The sequence below is a fragment of the Thermothelomyces thermophilus genome, chromosome 1, assembly GCF_000226095.1.
Source record: "Thermothelomyces thermophilus ATCC 42464 chromosome 1, complete sequence".
Taxonomy (NCBI): domain Eukaryota; kingdom Fungi; phylum Ascomycota; class Sordariomycetes; order Sordariales; family Chaetomiaceae; genus Thermothelomyces; species Thermothelomyces thermophilus.
Genome location: NC_016472.1, coordinates 3,623,136 through 3,636,296, shown reverse-complemented (window position 1 = coordinate 3,636,296; position 13,161 = coordinate 3,623,136). Strand labels below are relative to the sequence as shown.

Here is a 13,161-nt window from a genome sequence, read left to right as displayed (position 1 = left end):
GATAGCCCCACTCCGACCTGCCGCTCCCGTTGCACGGCACCGCAATGGTCGCCAAGGTGCAGAGGTCTTGGCCTGCGCAAACAATCCAATCCATCTTACTACATCCATGCTTATAGACAGTAAACTTCCTTCTCTCGGGAAACAATCAACACACGTCTGCCCGAAGAAACTTTCTTCCGGTTCTATCTTACCCCCGTTTTCTATGGGCCAAATAAATCGAAACCTGACAATCAGTTGAAGGGACGATCGGGACCGGATCGGGCCCGACGAAGCACATTTCCGCTCAAAGACATCAAGCACAACTAGGGATATTGACCCTGCCGGCGACTGATGCGACAACGACCTGTGGCAAGCATAACCATCCCCGATTAAACCTCGAACGTGCCCGTCGCGACACCGCCCGCCATGGCCCAAGTCCTGTTTGACCTTCTCTCCTCCCTCGGGAGCTGTCTCAACTGCTTCCCCGGCTCGCCGACACTTAAGATCAACAATCGCAGCCTAAAGATCCTGCGCCTGCTGGGCGAGGTATGCAACCCCATACCCTTCCTGCCACATCCTCTCCGCCTCCTTGTCCTGTTCCGTTCTGACCGTCTCTCCCTCCTCTTGCAGGGCGGTTTCTCCTACGTCTACCTCGTGCAGGACACGTCGACGTCGGAGCTCTTCGCGCTCAAGAAGATCCGGTGCCCGTTCGGGGCCGAGTCGGTCGCGCAGGCCATGAAGGAGGTGGACGCGTACAAGCTTTTCGCGCACAGCCCGGGCATCATTCACAGCGTCGACTACGCCATCGCCACCGAGCGCGGCGGCGGCGAGCAGACCAAGACCGTCTACGTCCTCCTGCCCTACTACCGCCGTGGCAACCTGCAGGACATGATCAATGCCAACCTGGTCAACCACACGCGCTTCCCAGAGAAGAAGCTGATGCTGCTCTTCCTGGGGGTCTGCAGGGCGCTGAGGGATATGCATCTGTACCGCGGGCCTGGCGAGGCCGGCGGCGGCGGCGCCGGTGGGGAGAGGATGGAGATGAGGGCGGACGGGGTGGATGAACATGCCAGGGCCAAAGGGACGAGGGCAGCGGATGACGAGGACGAGACGGAGCAGCAGCGGCCGTTGATGACGGAGGATGAGAGGATGCCAGCGGCAACAACGGCCGGGGCGACGAGGAGTTACGCGCATCGGGATATCAAGCCGGGTATGCCCCTCTGCTCCCCTTCCTTGCCTTTCTCCCCACACCCACCTTTTTTTTTTCTTTCTTTTTATGGAAGTGATGAACTGACGCGATATACGATGGCATTGTGTAGCAAACATTATGATCTCGGATTCGGGCACCGAACCTGTTATAATGGACCTCGGCTCCATCGCCGTCTCGCCGCTCCCCATCACCAGCCGATCGCTCGCCATCGCTACCCAGGACACGGCCGCCGAGCACAGCACCATGCCGTACCGCGCGCCCGAGCTGTTCGACGTCAAGACGGGCTCCGTCATTGACACGAAAGTCGACATCTGGTCGCTCGGCTGTACCCTGTACGCCTGCCTGGTGGGCAAGTCGCCTTTTGAGATGCGCAGCGACGAGACGGGCGGGTCGCTGAGCATCTGCGTTCTCTCGGGAGACTGGCGGTTTCCCGATGAGGGACCCGGAGGGAAGGGCAAGGGCAAGGGCAAAGGCACGGCCGCCGGGCCTTCCAACGGGACGTCCGGGGGGAACGACACGCCCACCAGCGAGCCCATCCGCGAGGTTGTCCGGAGGTGTCTGAAGGTGGAGCCGAGCGAGAGGCCGGATATTGACGAGTTGATTGAGATGGTGGAGCGGGTGGTGGAGGAGTTGCCCGAGGACGACTCAACTTGAGGCCAAAGGATTCTTTTGCTATCTCTCTTTCTCTCTCTCTGTGTGTGTGTGGCTCTGTCTATCTGTCGTGTGGGTGTGTGGATGTGTGTTCGGTTGTGTCTAGGTGGTATGTGTGTCGCTTGTGTAGGGTTTCATTAGGGGTTCATCTGGTTCGGCGTTGGGTGCCAACTCGGTTGGAGTTGGGATGGCCAAAACAAGCTTCATCCCGTATCACGATCTCTTCTTCTGATGATTGCGTGAGTAAGTCGTCCTACCTCGGCGCGGTGACGGACTTGCATGTTACTTGTCTACGCCATCTGAGACGAATAGATCAACTTTCTCCAGTCTCGAGAGATAGTGGGCAAGCATCTCGGTACTCGTCTGAACCCGTGGAAATCGCACAGGGAACGCGTTTCCAAGGGTGTACTTCTAACTCCACCACGCGGCGCGATGAATGGTTTCATGTCTTCTATCCAAACAGCAAGAGACCCCGGTCTAGTTTAAGAGGTATCAGATCTAAAAGGCTTCCGAATACCCCCGGTTGCCACATGCCGAAAATATGATTCGTCTCCCGGGGGAGAAAAGAGCATCAATTTGACGCTGTCCCGGCAGCAGCGGCCTCGGCAGCGGCAATGGCATCGTCTGCCCTCTGGACGCACTCTTCCAGGACCTTCCAAAATAGCGGGATTTCCAGGCTGCGCGGTATCCTGACGCCCTCTTCGCCCGGGGGGAGCAGCTTGGCCGTGATCTGGCCCGTCCTGGCTCCGGCGCGGGCGTCTTCGTAGGTGCCCTCGGTCACAACCGACACCTCGTAACGCTCCCGCTGCGCCAGTCCCGGCTCCCCCGCAGGATCACAGTCAGCGAAGGGGATCTCGTGCTGGTCCCCGACGCCCGTCAGGACCGCGGCCACAGCGAGCGGGTCGTGCAGCGGCGGGCCCTCGGTGATACCGAAGACGTCTCTATCCCTCGCATGTCAGCCGTCGTTGTGCTCACGCACTCTCCCCAAAAGAACGAAACTTACTTGTAGGTCTTTGCAAAGAACATCAGCAGCTCCACCAGCATAACCCTAAGCTTCGTCTTTCCTGGCTTGCCGTTCCTCCGAGCCTCTCCGTCTGTGCCCCTCTCCACCTCCTCGCGGCCGTAGAGCAGCAGGTCGCGCACGCTCTCCGTGGTCAGGACCAGGTGGGTCACGTCGAGAGGGATCAGGGTGGTCTTACGGGCGAGCTCGCGGTTGGCAAAGATGGCGGCTGCGGCCTCCGGGTCGGCGAGGACGTTGAACTCGGCGAACTGGGTCCAGTTGCCGACGCGGGGCACGCCGGCGACCTCGCCGAGGACGGCAGGGGTGAAGCCGCCGCCGAGGGCGCCGCCCATGAGCGAGAGCCCACGGATGTGGCCGACCAGGTCCGGGTACTTGAGGAAGAGGGCGGCAGCGTTGGTGAAGGCGCCCGTGGCGACGACCCAGGCGGTGCCGGGCGGCGTGGCCTTCAGGGCGGCATAGGCGGCATCGATGGCCGGCGGGTTGGTGCGCGCCTCCACGGCTGGCGGCGGAAGCAAATCGGTCCCGTCTAACCCCGACTCGCCGTGGATGTCGGTGGGCGCGTGCATCGGCGGGCGATACAGCGCGTGCGAGGCGCCGACGTAGACAGGGATGCTGGATGCCTTGCCTATGGCAGTGAGGATGGAGGTGGCATTGCGCGTTGTTTTTCTGGCGAGGGCATGTATTAATTAGTATTGACACGTTTAAATGGGGTAGAAAAAAGGGTTGAAAAAGTGGAAAAAATGCAGGGGACAGGTAGGGAGCTAGGGGCGTCAACGAGAGGGGAAAGAAGGAGATCTTACTCGAGTGAAGCATTGCCGAAGACGGTTGAGACGCCGAGGACGCGGATTGCCGGGTGGTAGGCGGCCAGGAGGATGGCGAAAGTGTCCTGACGAGAGTGTGAGCAAGTGTGTGATCGTGTACGTGAGAGAGAGTGTGAGTGTCCAAGAAGTTGAGGTGAGGTAGGAGGGGTGTGTATATTGAAAGGTGGTTGTGATGGGATGCCTAGCGACCTGGTGTACGGAACCTCCCTCCACCCCCAGCTAACTGTTTGCCCCTCCCCCTCCTCCGTTTCCGCATCCCATCGGGCTCCCTGGGTCGTGCCTCGCTTGATCACGGGCCCGGGTCCCGGAAGTAAACAGAGTCGCTGCAATCGGAGGACAAATCAGCTTCGACCAGGACTAAAACTACTTACGTCGTGACCCGGGTCACAGTCCAGCCAGACCGGGATTCGTGTGTCCTCCATGTCGAGGAGCTCGACAATATGGGTACGGATCAGGAACAATTGATAAGCAGAAAAAAATTACCGAGGATGATCAAGTAGGTTAAATTGAGTTCTATCCGTTGAGGCCGGTGATGACGATTGATTCAAGAAAGCTTTTACGAGACGCGGGTGAACAGGAACCTGCCCCTGAACTTAAGAGGCCAAAAGCCAGGATGTCTTCTTGGGATGCGCTGGAGCGGGAGACCGTGGGTTTCCGTTCTGGATCCACTGGGCCTGATCTCATGAGTAACAGAAGCTGGCGCAGTTGCCTAATCAGGAAGTTGGGTCAGTCAGCACAACCCCCCCCCCCCCCCCAACAAAAGAGTCGTCGCGGGTTCTTTCCCGTTCTTTTTTAGCTTCACAGTTTTCCGGCAATGTTTGCCGTGTCCTCAGTTGACGCTTGTAATCCGTAGTTTGAGGCCGGCACACTAGTACAGTGCCCCAACAAGTAATTAATTGCTGCCGTGCACTCCCAAAGCATTGGCCCTACCCGCCACCTCCCTTCTGTCTCTGAATCACCTTCATGACATCCGCAAAGCTATTCTTGTCCCCCTTTTTCTTCTTCTTCCCCCGCTTCCGCTGCGACTTTCCTCCTCCTCCGCCGCCTCCGCCGCCAGCTCTGCCATCGTCGTCATCATCATCCCAGGCCGACAATTTGACCTTGGTTTCGTCCAGATCCGCCTCGTCTTCCACCCGGCTGGAGCCAAAGCCCATGTCCATATCTTCGTCGTCGCGGTGCAATTCTTCGAGCTTCTTCTTGAGCCGCTCTTCTCGCTCCGCTGCCTTTCTCTCCTCTTCTGATTTTTCCATGGCACTAGCCGCCTTGGCCTTCTTGAGGGCCGCCAAGAAGGCCGGGTCGTCGAGCGACGGGGCCTTATATTTTTCTTCCGACGTGAGTGCCGTCTTGGAGTCCTTGAAGTAGTTTCTCGCCGCGGGAGCCTCAGGCTTGGGCGGCGGGGGCATCTCTGCTGCCGTCTTGGCCTCCGATTGATCCTTGGTCTCCAATTGATCCTTGGCCTTCGATTGATCCTTGGCATCGTCTTCTTCGTCGGAAGACCCGTCCGACCCTTCTAGTCCGGCCAGTGGATCGTAGTCGGATCCGGCGTCATCGAAGATGCTGATCTCCTTTCCGTCCTCCTCGGCTTGTTGCGCCTCGAGCTGCTTCTTGTAGAACTCGGGCACCTCCATTCCAAGGACTTTGCCCGAGGCCAGAAGCTCCTTTTCCTTCTCCTGTTCCTCTGAAGCGCTGGCGTCGAGCTTCCTCACCTTCCGCTTCTCATGCCCGTCCTCGTCAACGATAATCATGACCTCGCGACCTTTGCTGTCCCTCTCTATCCTCACCCCTGGTGTCTTCTTTTCGCCAATCTTTTTGAACTTGGCACCAAGGGTCGACCCCTCCTTTGTCTTGGCGGCGGCTGCCCGCGCAGCTTTCAGCTCGGCCAGGATTTGGTTTCGTGTTCGTTTTTGGCCAGGTTGGAGTGCGGTAGTGGCAAGCTGGCCCTTCTTCTGCACTTTTTCCTTCTCGATGGCTCTGACTTCGGTAGCCTCGAGCTTCTCCAAGACCTCATCGGGGTCCTCCTCCTGTGGCTCGTCATTTTGCGCCTTATCGTCTTCCGCCTGACGTGACCTTTGCCCCTCTCCGTAGACATCTTCTCCCCTGCGTATCCGCTCTAGCAGCTTGAAGTCCAGCCCTTTGACCAGGTGGGTGCTCGACAGGTCGCCGCCCACGATTTCGTTCCGTAAGCGATCGTACGTCTCGCGGTCGATATCTCCCTTTTTGAACGACTCTTCTAGATTCCTCAGTCTCTCGGCCCGCTCGTCCTCCTCCTCCTCTTCCCTCGTCCTGGCTCGATCGACGTAGCCCTCGGCGAGCCGGCTGCCTCTTGGCGCGAACGATCGGAACTTTTTCTGCGGCTTTTCCGAGCTCTGGTTTCGTTCTGCAAGCTGCTTTGCAAAATCCACGCCGCGCGCACCCACCACGGACCGAGGGGTCATGGGGATGCTCGACTTGAGTTTGGATCCTAGCGCGAGCGACGTGCTCGACGCCGGGCGCGCATTATTGGGAGGAGAAACGCCATTGGTATCGGAGCCAGACTTGGCCGTGTTGGCTAGCAGAAGCCGGCGGAATTGTTCGTTATTCATGGCTGCGGCGGCAGCGCGACATAACAAATCTTTTGTGTCGAGCTCGACGAGAGAGCTCTCAACGACCTTTGGTAGGGCAACGACTCGGTCCGTCAGCAAGTATCTGTATTCCCGTGCGTACTGCGTACTCTTACTTGTACTCCGTAGTATGGCTGGATTCGAGAAGTGGATCACCACTTTGATCCAAGACCCACTTTTGGCGTTAATCGAGTAACTACGGAGTACATCGCGTAAGCGGGATGTCAGGCGACCGCGCGGCAAGGTGGGGCTTGCGACGAGAGAAGGGCGCGTTTCCCGGCACGTCGGAAGACTTTAACGCTGCAAGTTGCCACCAGTCAAGGCGTCAACTGCGCCCGGCGCGAACGGCCTTTCTCGAACGGATATAACATGGCAGCTTTTGCAGGCTATCCTTTCGCTCCCACGTTCCTCTCCCAACAACATATTTCGATGAAGTGAACCGAATAACAACTAGCCGGACGCAGCGCCGGATTCGATGATGTCACTGCTGCTTCCCCTCTCCCATTTTTTTCGTTTGCACTAGCATTCCCATCATGGGCAGCCGCCTGGAAAAGAACTCGGAGGCCGTGCGGAAACGCATAGCCAACCACGAGTTCAACGACGAAGATGGCGAGGAGTACGAGGCGAACGAGTTCGGGGGGTTTAGCGACTACTTCCGGAGAAAGAAGATCAAGCTACAAAATCTCGACGTCGAACTACGCGCAGCTCGCGGAGACAAGCCCCAGATATTCAAGGGCATTGTGGCTCACGTCACAGGCTACACCCAGCCTCCGCTCCACGTGTAAGCTCCCAGACTCAGCGGTGCGTGCGTGCGTCTCCGGGCTGACTCCCGAGCAGCCTCCACAAGGAGCTGGTCCAACATGGCGCCGCCTTCCTGCAGTACCTGGACTCGAAGACCATGGCGACACACATCATCGCCTCGACCATGCCGCCAAAGAAAGCCGTCGATTTTGCCAAGTACCGCGTCGTCAAGCCGGCCTGGGTGATGGACTCGATCAAGGCCGGGAAGTTGCTGCCCTGGTCAGACTACCGCGTCATCGACGACGGGCCAAGGCAAAAGACGATTAAGTTTGACCGAGGCAAGATGCTCAGTCAGGCGGCCCCGCAGTCTCCAGCAGGCTACCGCGAACAGACTCAGAACAGCTTCTACGCGAACCAGTTCCAGAAACCCTCGCAGAGTTCCTCCGGCAGTAGCAGCCCGTTTCAGCCCCCGTCTGCAAGGAAAACCGCCTCAACTGCCCTCGAGGCCATCGACGACTTTGACGACGCCGACGTGGACGCAGTATTTGAGGGATCGGCAGCCTCAATTGGCGCGGCCCCAAGCGATGCGCCCGCGTCAAATGCGCAGCCGCTCCAGGAGGGTAAACCCCAGGGGGCGGAGGCTCTCGGATCTGAACAAGCCGTTGACCTGCCGCAGCCACAAAAGTTGTCCGGGAAAGCGACGACTTCGGAAGAACATAATGCTCTGCTTCTCCAAGATCCCAAGATTCGCAACTCATCCACCGCCAACCCCAACTTTCTGAAGCAGTACTACTCGGAAAGCCGCCTGCACCATCTGTCCACATGGAAGGCACAGTTGAAGTCGCGCATGATGGCCATGATGGCGGAAAAGGGACCGGTAGCCAGGGGCAAGCGCACGAGCGGCTCCCGTCGCTACATCATGCACGTCGATTTCGACAGCTTCTTTTGCGCCGTATCTCTCAACCACCATGCCCCGGACTATCGCGACAAGCCCGCGGTTGTTGCCCACAGCACCGGCAGCGGCTCGGAGATTGCTTCCTGCAACTATCCCGCCAGGAAATACGGCGTGAAGAACGGCATGTGGATGAAAGATGCTCAGGAGCTTTGCCCCAGTCTCAAGGTGGTTCCATATGATTTCCCCGCCTACGAGGAAGCGAGCCGGCTGTTCTACGATACAATCCTTGGCGTTGGAGGTGTGGTCCAAAGCGTCAGTATCGACGAAGCTCTGGTCGACATCACCGATGTCGTGCTCTCGGAGACCGGTTCTAATGGCGTCGGGGTCAGCGAAGGCAGCGTCTGGCGGGAACAGGAGAAAGCTGACCAGATCGCGACGACGCTCCGCGCCGAGATCAAGAAGAAGACGGACTGCCACGTCTCCGTCGGCATCGGCGGGAACATCTTGCTCGCCAAGGTTGCCCTGCGAAAGGCAAAGCCTGCAGGCCAGTACCAAATCCGGCCCGAGGAGGCCTTGGACACGCTCGGCGAGCTCAAGGTCGAAGACCTCCCCGGTGTTGCTTACAGCATCGGTGGGAAGCTCGAGGAGATCGGCGTCCTGTTCGTAAAAGACCTGCGCCAGACCTCCAAGGAGCGCCTGACCACTCTGCTGGGTCCCAAAACGGGCAAGAGGCTGTGGGAGTATGCTCGGGGAATTGACCGTGCCGAGGTCGGAGAGCAGCCCGTCCGCAAGTCAGTTTCGGCCGACGTGAACTGGGGCATCCGATTCGTTAACCAGGAGGAAGCGGAAGAGTTTGTCCGCAACCTGTGCAAGGAGCTTGAGCGCCGGCTTCTGAATGAAGGTGTCAAAGGCAAGCACCTTACTATGAAGATCATGAGACGTGCGCTTGACGCGCCCCTGGACCCGGCCAAGCATCTGGGCCATGGCGAGTGCGACACGTTCACCAAGAGCGTCACTTTCGGTGTTGCTACCAATGACAGTGGAGCCATCGGCAAGGAGTCCGTTGGCATCTTGCGCTCGTTCAAGTTTAGCCCCGGCGACCTCAGGGGCATAGGAGTGCAGATGACCAAGCTGGAGCCTATCAAGCCGTCTGCTGCTCCTGAGGGGAGCCAGAAACGACTTGACTTTGGCAGCGCAGCTCCGCCAACCAAGAGGCCCAAGAGAGAGCCGGTACACGAGGAGCCTAACGCGAGACCCCCGAGCCGTCGATTGTCCGGACGGGAGGTCCAGGACGACCCCATCACGGTAGACCCCCTGACACCTCGGAAACCCAAAGTACACCCGGCCCTAGCGCTGGCCAAGGCGAACGCAGCCGACGAGAAAGCCAATTCACCCCTCAACATCACGGGAACTCAGTTCATCATGCCTTCCAACGCCGATCCCACGGTGCTCGCCGAGCTTCCACAAGACATCCGCAGCAAGCTAATGCACCAACCCCAACGACCTCCCACTGCCCCATCCCGCGAGGCATCCCCGGCCGTCAAATCCCGTTCTCACAGCCCAGCCGTAACGGATGGCATCCCTTCGGACGTCGACCCGGAAGTCTACAACGCCCTCCCGGAGGAGATGAAAGCTGAGATCCTCGCCTCCTACGGCCGGAAGAAGCGGGAGTCAGGCGGACAGGTCCTGCTCCCTCAGTCTCCACGCAAAGACAGGATCATTCAGCGTCCCAAGGAGAGGTCGACGCCGACCAAGCGGGGCGACATTAAGTCGTTCTTCAGCCGGGCGCGGGACCGCGAGCGCCGGCAGGACGCCGAGGCGGGGCTGATGCAGGCGAGCCTGGCGCCGCCGGTCAAGCAGCAAGGGCCTACGGAGCCCAGCGGCCTGGACGCCGCGGCGGTGCCGGAGAGCCTGGACCCGGAGTTCCTGGCCGAGCTGCCGGAGGACGTGCGCTGCGAGGTGCTCGAGGACCATCGCCGGCGCCGGTTTGCCGCGCAGAAGTCGGCCACGGCCGGGCTGGGCTACCACGTCCCCGTCTCGCCACCGTCCCCGCCAATACCCGGGCGCGGGATGGCTCACGAGCGAGCGGACCAGGGGGGTACTGGAGGCGTCCCGCAGGGCCAGACGCGACTCAGGTTCCCTGCGAAACCGCCCAAGGTGGCCTTCACTCAGTCCGGGCTGACATCGGTGAAAGAGGTCAAGGAGATGGTTGGGGTGTGGCACGGGGCAACACAGGAGGAGGGGCCGCACCAGGCCGACGTGGAAGTGTTTGAAAAATACCTAGCAATGGTGGTGGTCGAGGAGAGGGATATGGAAAAGGCGAGGATGCTGGTCAGGTGGTTGGGGTGGTTGGTGGAGGAGGGGCCGGAAGGATCAGGGAAGGAGTCGTGGAGGGAGGCGGTCGGGACGGTGAAAGCGGCGGTTCAGAGGGCTGTAAAGGAGAGGAGTTTGGGGGCTATGGATTTCGGGTAGCCTCTGTACATGTGTGCGTGCGTATATGCTGTTTGGGAGGGAGCAGGAGGCAGGGAAGGATGTCCTGAGATGCGACATTCGTGGCGAAAAAGGAAGTAGTTACGGAACTGTTGGGAGATGAACAAAGAAGGTCTAGATGGGTATCTACGCCAGAAGCCTCGCCGCATATCAAACTACTAGTAGCAGGAAACCACATTGCTCATGACGGTCCGGCCAAGGGTTTCACAGTCTCAACTAGAGCAGAGCGAATAATGTTGCGCCCATCACGGCCAGGCCAGCAGACCACGCGATGCGCGCGATGGCAGCGCCAGCCATGTAAACCTTGGTTGTTTCAACATGGTGTGTCTCCACACAAGTTTGAGAGAGGCCGGCCGGCTTACCGTCAGCTTCAGGCTGCCACCGCACGCCTGTGTGGTGTTGCCGTCGCACGGCAGGTTGCACGCGGCGTCAGGCAACTTTGCGGACATGCTCGAGAGCATCTGGCCGCACCAGCATTCCCTAGGTTGTGAGAGTCAGCGAGGCGAGTCTTGGGGAAGCCCTACTCGTCGGGGCACTCTCGTTCTATTTTTCATAATGGAGCGGAGACCCGACAGAAAGCACCTATCTTGGACCAGTTGCCCTCGTGTCACACAGAGGTCTCATCACTACACACCCTTTGTGACCATCTTAGACGTATGTCCAGTAAATAATTACATTGTATGTATGTACATGTATGTCTCTCTCTCCCCCCCGGACTCCCAAGCAAATAAGAGTAGTCCATTCCATCGACACCAGGAAGGAGAAAACAATCTTGGCAAGGAGCCAGCAAACCAGTAGAACGACAGAAAAAAGGCGAATAAGAGACCAAATATCACGTACCACGCGTACTCGAGTCCAGCAAACTGAAACCGCCCCGTCTGCCCGCCGTCCGCGTCGCCCGCCCCGGTCATGCAAAAGTCCAAGCACATCTCGACCGTCATGCTATCCGGCTGTACCAAGTTGGTGCCGTCATGGAGCGCCCGGACCCCGGCCGTGTCGGGCAGCTCCGTCGTCTCGTTGTAGCAGCCGTAGTAGACGTAGCCCGAGGAAGACGGAGGGCGGAAGATGGAGGGCGCGGCGTTGTCCCGCTTAATGGCGGCGGTAATGGTAATGGCTCTTTCGGTTTGCTGGGCCGCCGCGAGGGCTGGGACTGGAAAGGGAAAGAGGAAGAGGAGAACCGGGGGGTTGGGTAGGAGGAAAGATAGGGACAGCGGAAGAAGGGAGACGTGCGAGACTAGAGGGCGCATTTTTGGAAGAGAAAAGAGAGCGAGTGAGCGAGACAGAAACAAGAGTGGTGATTGTCGAAGGAGTGCCCTTCAGGGAGAGCGAAGGTTAGAAATTGACAAATATGAAAAAAAAGTCTGTAGTGCGGCGCGGCGCGGCGCGATCCGGGAGGAATGGTAACGCTGAGAACGAAGGATTCGCAGGTTGGGAACGGAAACGAGGCTGCATAGGGCTAGAGGGTCTTCTCATGAAATGACCTTGTTGGCGGCCAGGAAGACTGCAACCGGCATGCCAAGAATGCCGGGGACCAATCGCCAACCAACCAATCAGGGAAGGAACGTTGACAGATATCAACGTTCCCTGAGGAACGTCAGGAACGACGAACGTTCTAAGTGTTCCTCTAAGGAACGAGGAGAACGGATAGCGTTCCTAGCGGTCCTTAGTAGGGGACACTTAAGGACAAAAGGGAACTAGATAGTATATTAAGCTAGCTAGTTAATTGTGACGATCCTCGTGGCCCAAACCACTAGAAGGGACTTCTAAAGGTAACAACTTTGAGCTGAGGGTCGGTGAAGCCAAAGGGTTTACAACAAGCGATGTCAAAGGTACTGACAGTCTTGCACTTAAATTGCTTACTGGAGAACTCCCAGAGTCCTCCAGAACGAGTGACTATGCTAGCTTATATACTAAGCCGTCTTGCGTGTCCTGGCAAGCTCGCTCCGGCTCGCTAGCGACCGCAAGGTATCCTTGATCGCTCTAGGTAGCTATCTACCCGTAGCTACCGTGATCACTCCCGGTCGCCGGCTACCCTAAGCGATCCTCAAGTCTGCCTTCTATAGTAACCCTGTAGCCTCGTGTCACCGATGATTAGTCTATAGAGCTCTTGTTACGCCCTACCGGGTCTTACTATATAGTTGGTTTGTAACATTTAGGCACCAAATAACTAGGTGCTCTACAGTTTCCCTCCCTTGGCCACAGGCATAGTAGGGGGTACTGACCCCTGGGACTTGAACCCTAAAAAGGAAGTCACGGAGGCCAATAGCCCCTGTATAGGCCTGTACTAGTAGGGAGCTCTAGGCCTTCGTTAGGCCTTGGTACCTTTGCAGGCCTTCCCCCGAAAAACCAGGCACAGGGGGTCCTTGTCTAACACGTACCATATCCTCCTACTGGCTTGGTCGGCCCTCTAACGGTTGCTCTAGCTAGCCACTATGGCTAGTTCCGTAGCCTATAGCCTCCTCTATACGGTCTATAAGGGGGGTAGACCCCCTCTACGGCCCTCCCGAACCTACTACCGGACTGTCGACCTTGCTACCTCTAGGGCTATAGGCTTCGGCTCCTAGCCCCTTGCCCTAGCCCTTCTCTTCTAGAACCTCTAGCTTAGCCTATTATAGGCCTGTTAGATAAGAGCCCTTGTAGGGACCTAGGAGGCCCTTAGGCCTACCCTAGTCTATAGGAGTGGCTTGTCGAGTTTGGCTTCGAAGTCAGCTAGCCTCTTATTAAGATAGAGGTCGAGGGGTAGTACCTAGGCT

The 13,161-nt window shown here is 58.3% G+C and overlaps 5 protein-coding genes across 5 annotated transcripts; 2 read left to right on the top strand and 3 right to left on the bottom strand.

Moving 5' to 3' along the window:
• MYCTH_2295931 (uncharacterized protein) lies at positions 1 to 2,835 on the top strand. Its single transcript, XM_003659161.1, has 3 exons — positions 1 to 525; positions 610 to 1,189; positions 1,299 to 2,835. The coding sequence occupies exons 1-3, from the start codon at positions 406 to 408 to the stop codon at positions 1,841 to 1,843; spliced, it is 1,245 nt and encodes a 414-aa protein (XP_003659209.1). The 5' UTR covers positions 1 to 405; the 3' UTR covers positions 1,844 to 2,835.
• Position 2,836: 1 nt separating this feature from the next.
• On the bottom strand, positions 2,837 to 3,641 carry MYCTH_2295930 (uncharacterized protein; the record flags this gene model as incomplete). The annotated part of the gene is made up of 1 exon (XM_003659160.1): positions 2,837 to 3,641. Exon 1 carries the CDS (start codon positions 3,425 to 3,427, stop codon positions 2,840 to 2,842), a length of 588 nt encoding a protein of 195 aa, XP_003659208.1. The 5' UTR covers positions 3,428 to 3,641.
• An 808-nt stretch (positions 3,642 to 4,449) lies between these two features.
• On the bottom strand, positions 4,450 to 6,411 carry MYCTH_2295928 (uncharacterized protein). Its single transcript, XM_003659159.1, has one exon. It carries the CDS (start codon positions 6,262 to 6,264, stop codon positions 4,609 to 4,611), a length of 1,656 nt encoding a protein of 551 aa, XP_003659207.1. The 5' UTR covers positions 6,265 to 6,411; the 3' UTR covers positions 4,450 to 4,608.
• A 172-nt stretch (positions 6,412 to 6,583) lies between these two features.
• MYCTH_2295926 (uncharacterized protein) lies at positions 6,584 to 10,516 on the top strand. The gene is made up of 2 exons (XM_003659158.1): positions 6,584 to 7,063; positions 7,120 to 10,516. Exons 1-2 carry the CDS (start codon positions 6,816 to 6,818, stop codon positions 10,388 to 10,390), a joined length of 3,519 nt encoding a protein of 1,172 aa, XP_003659206.1. The 5' UTR covers positions 6,584 to 6,815; the 3' UTR covers positions 10,391 to 10,516.
• MYCTH_2295925 (uncharacterized protein) lies at positions 10,508 to 11,850 on the bottom strand. The gene is made up of 3 exons (XM_003659157.1): positions 11,249 to 11,850; positions 10,771 to 10,888; positions 10,508 to 10,711 (listed from the first exon to the last, which is right to left on the bottom strand). Exons 1-3 carry the CDS (start codon positions 11,653 to 11,655, stop codon positions 10,625 to 10,627), a joined length of 612 nt encoding a protein of 203 aa, XP_003659205.1. The 5' UTR covers positions 11,656 to 11,850; the 3' UTR covers positions 10,508 to 10,624.
• Between the last annotated feature and the right edge of the window lie 1,311 nt (positions 11,851 to 13,161).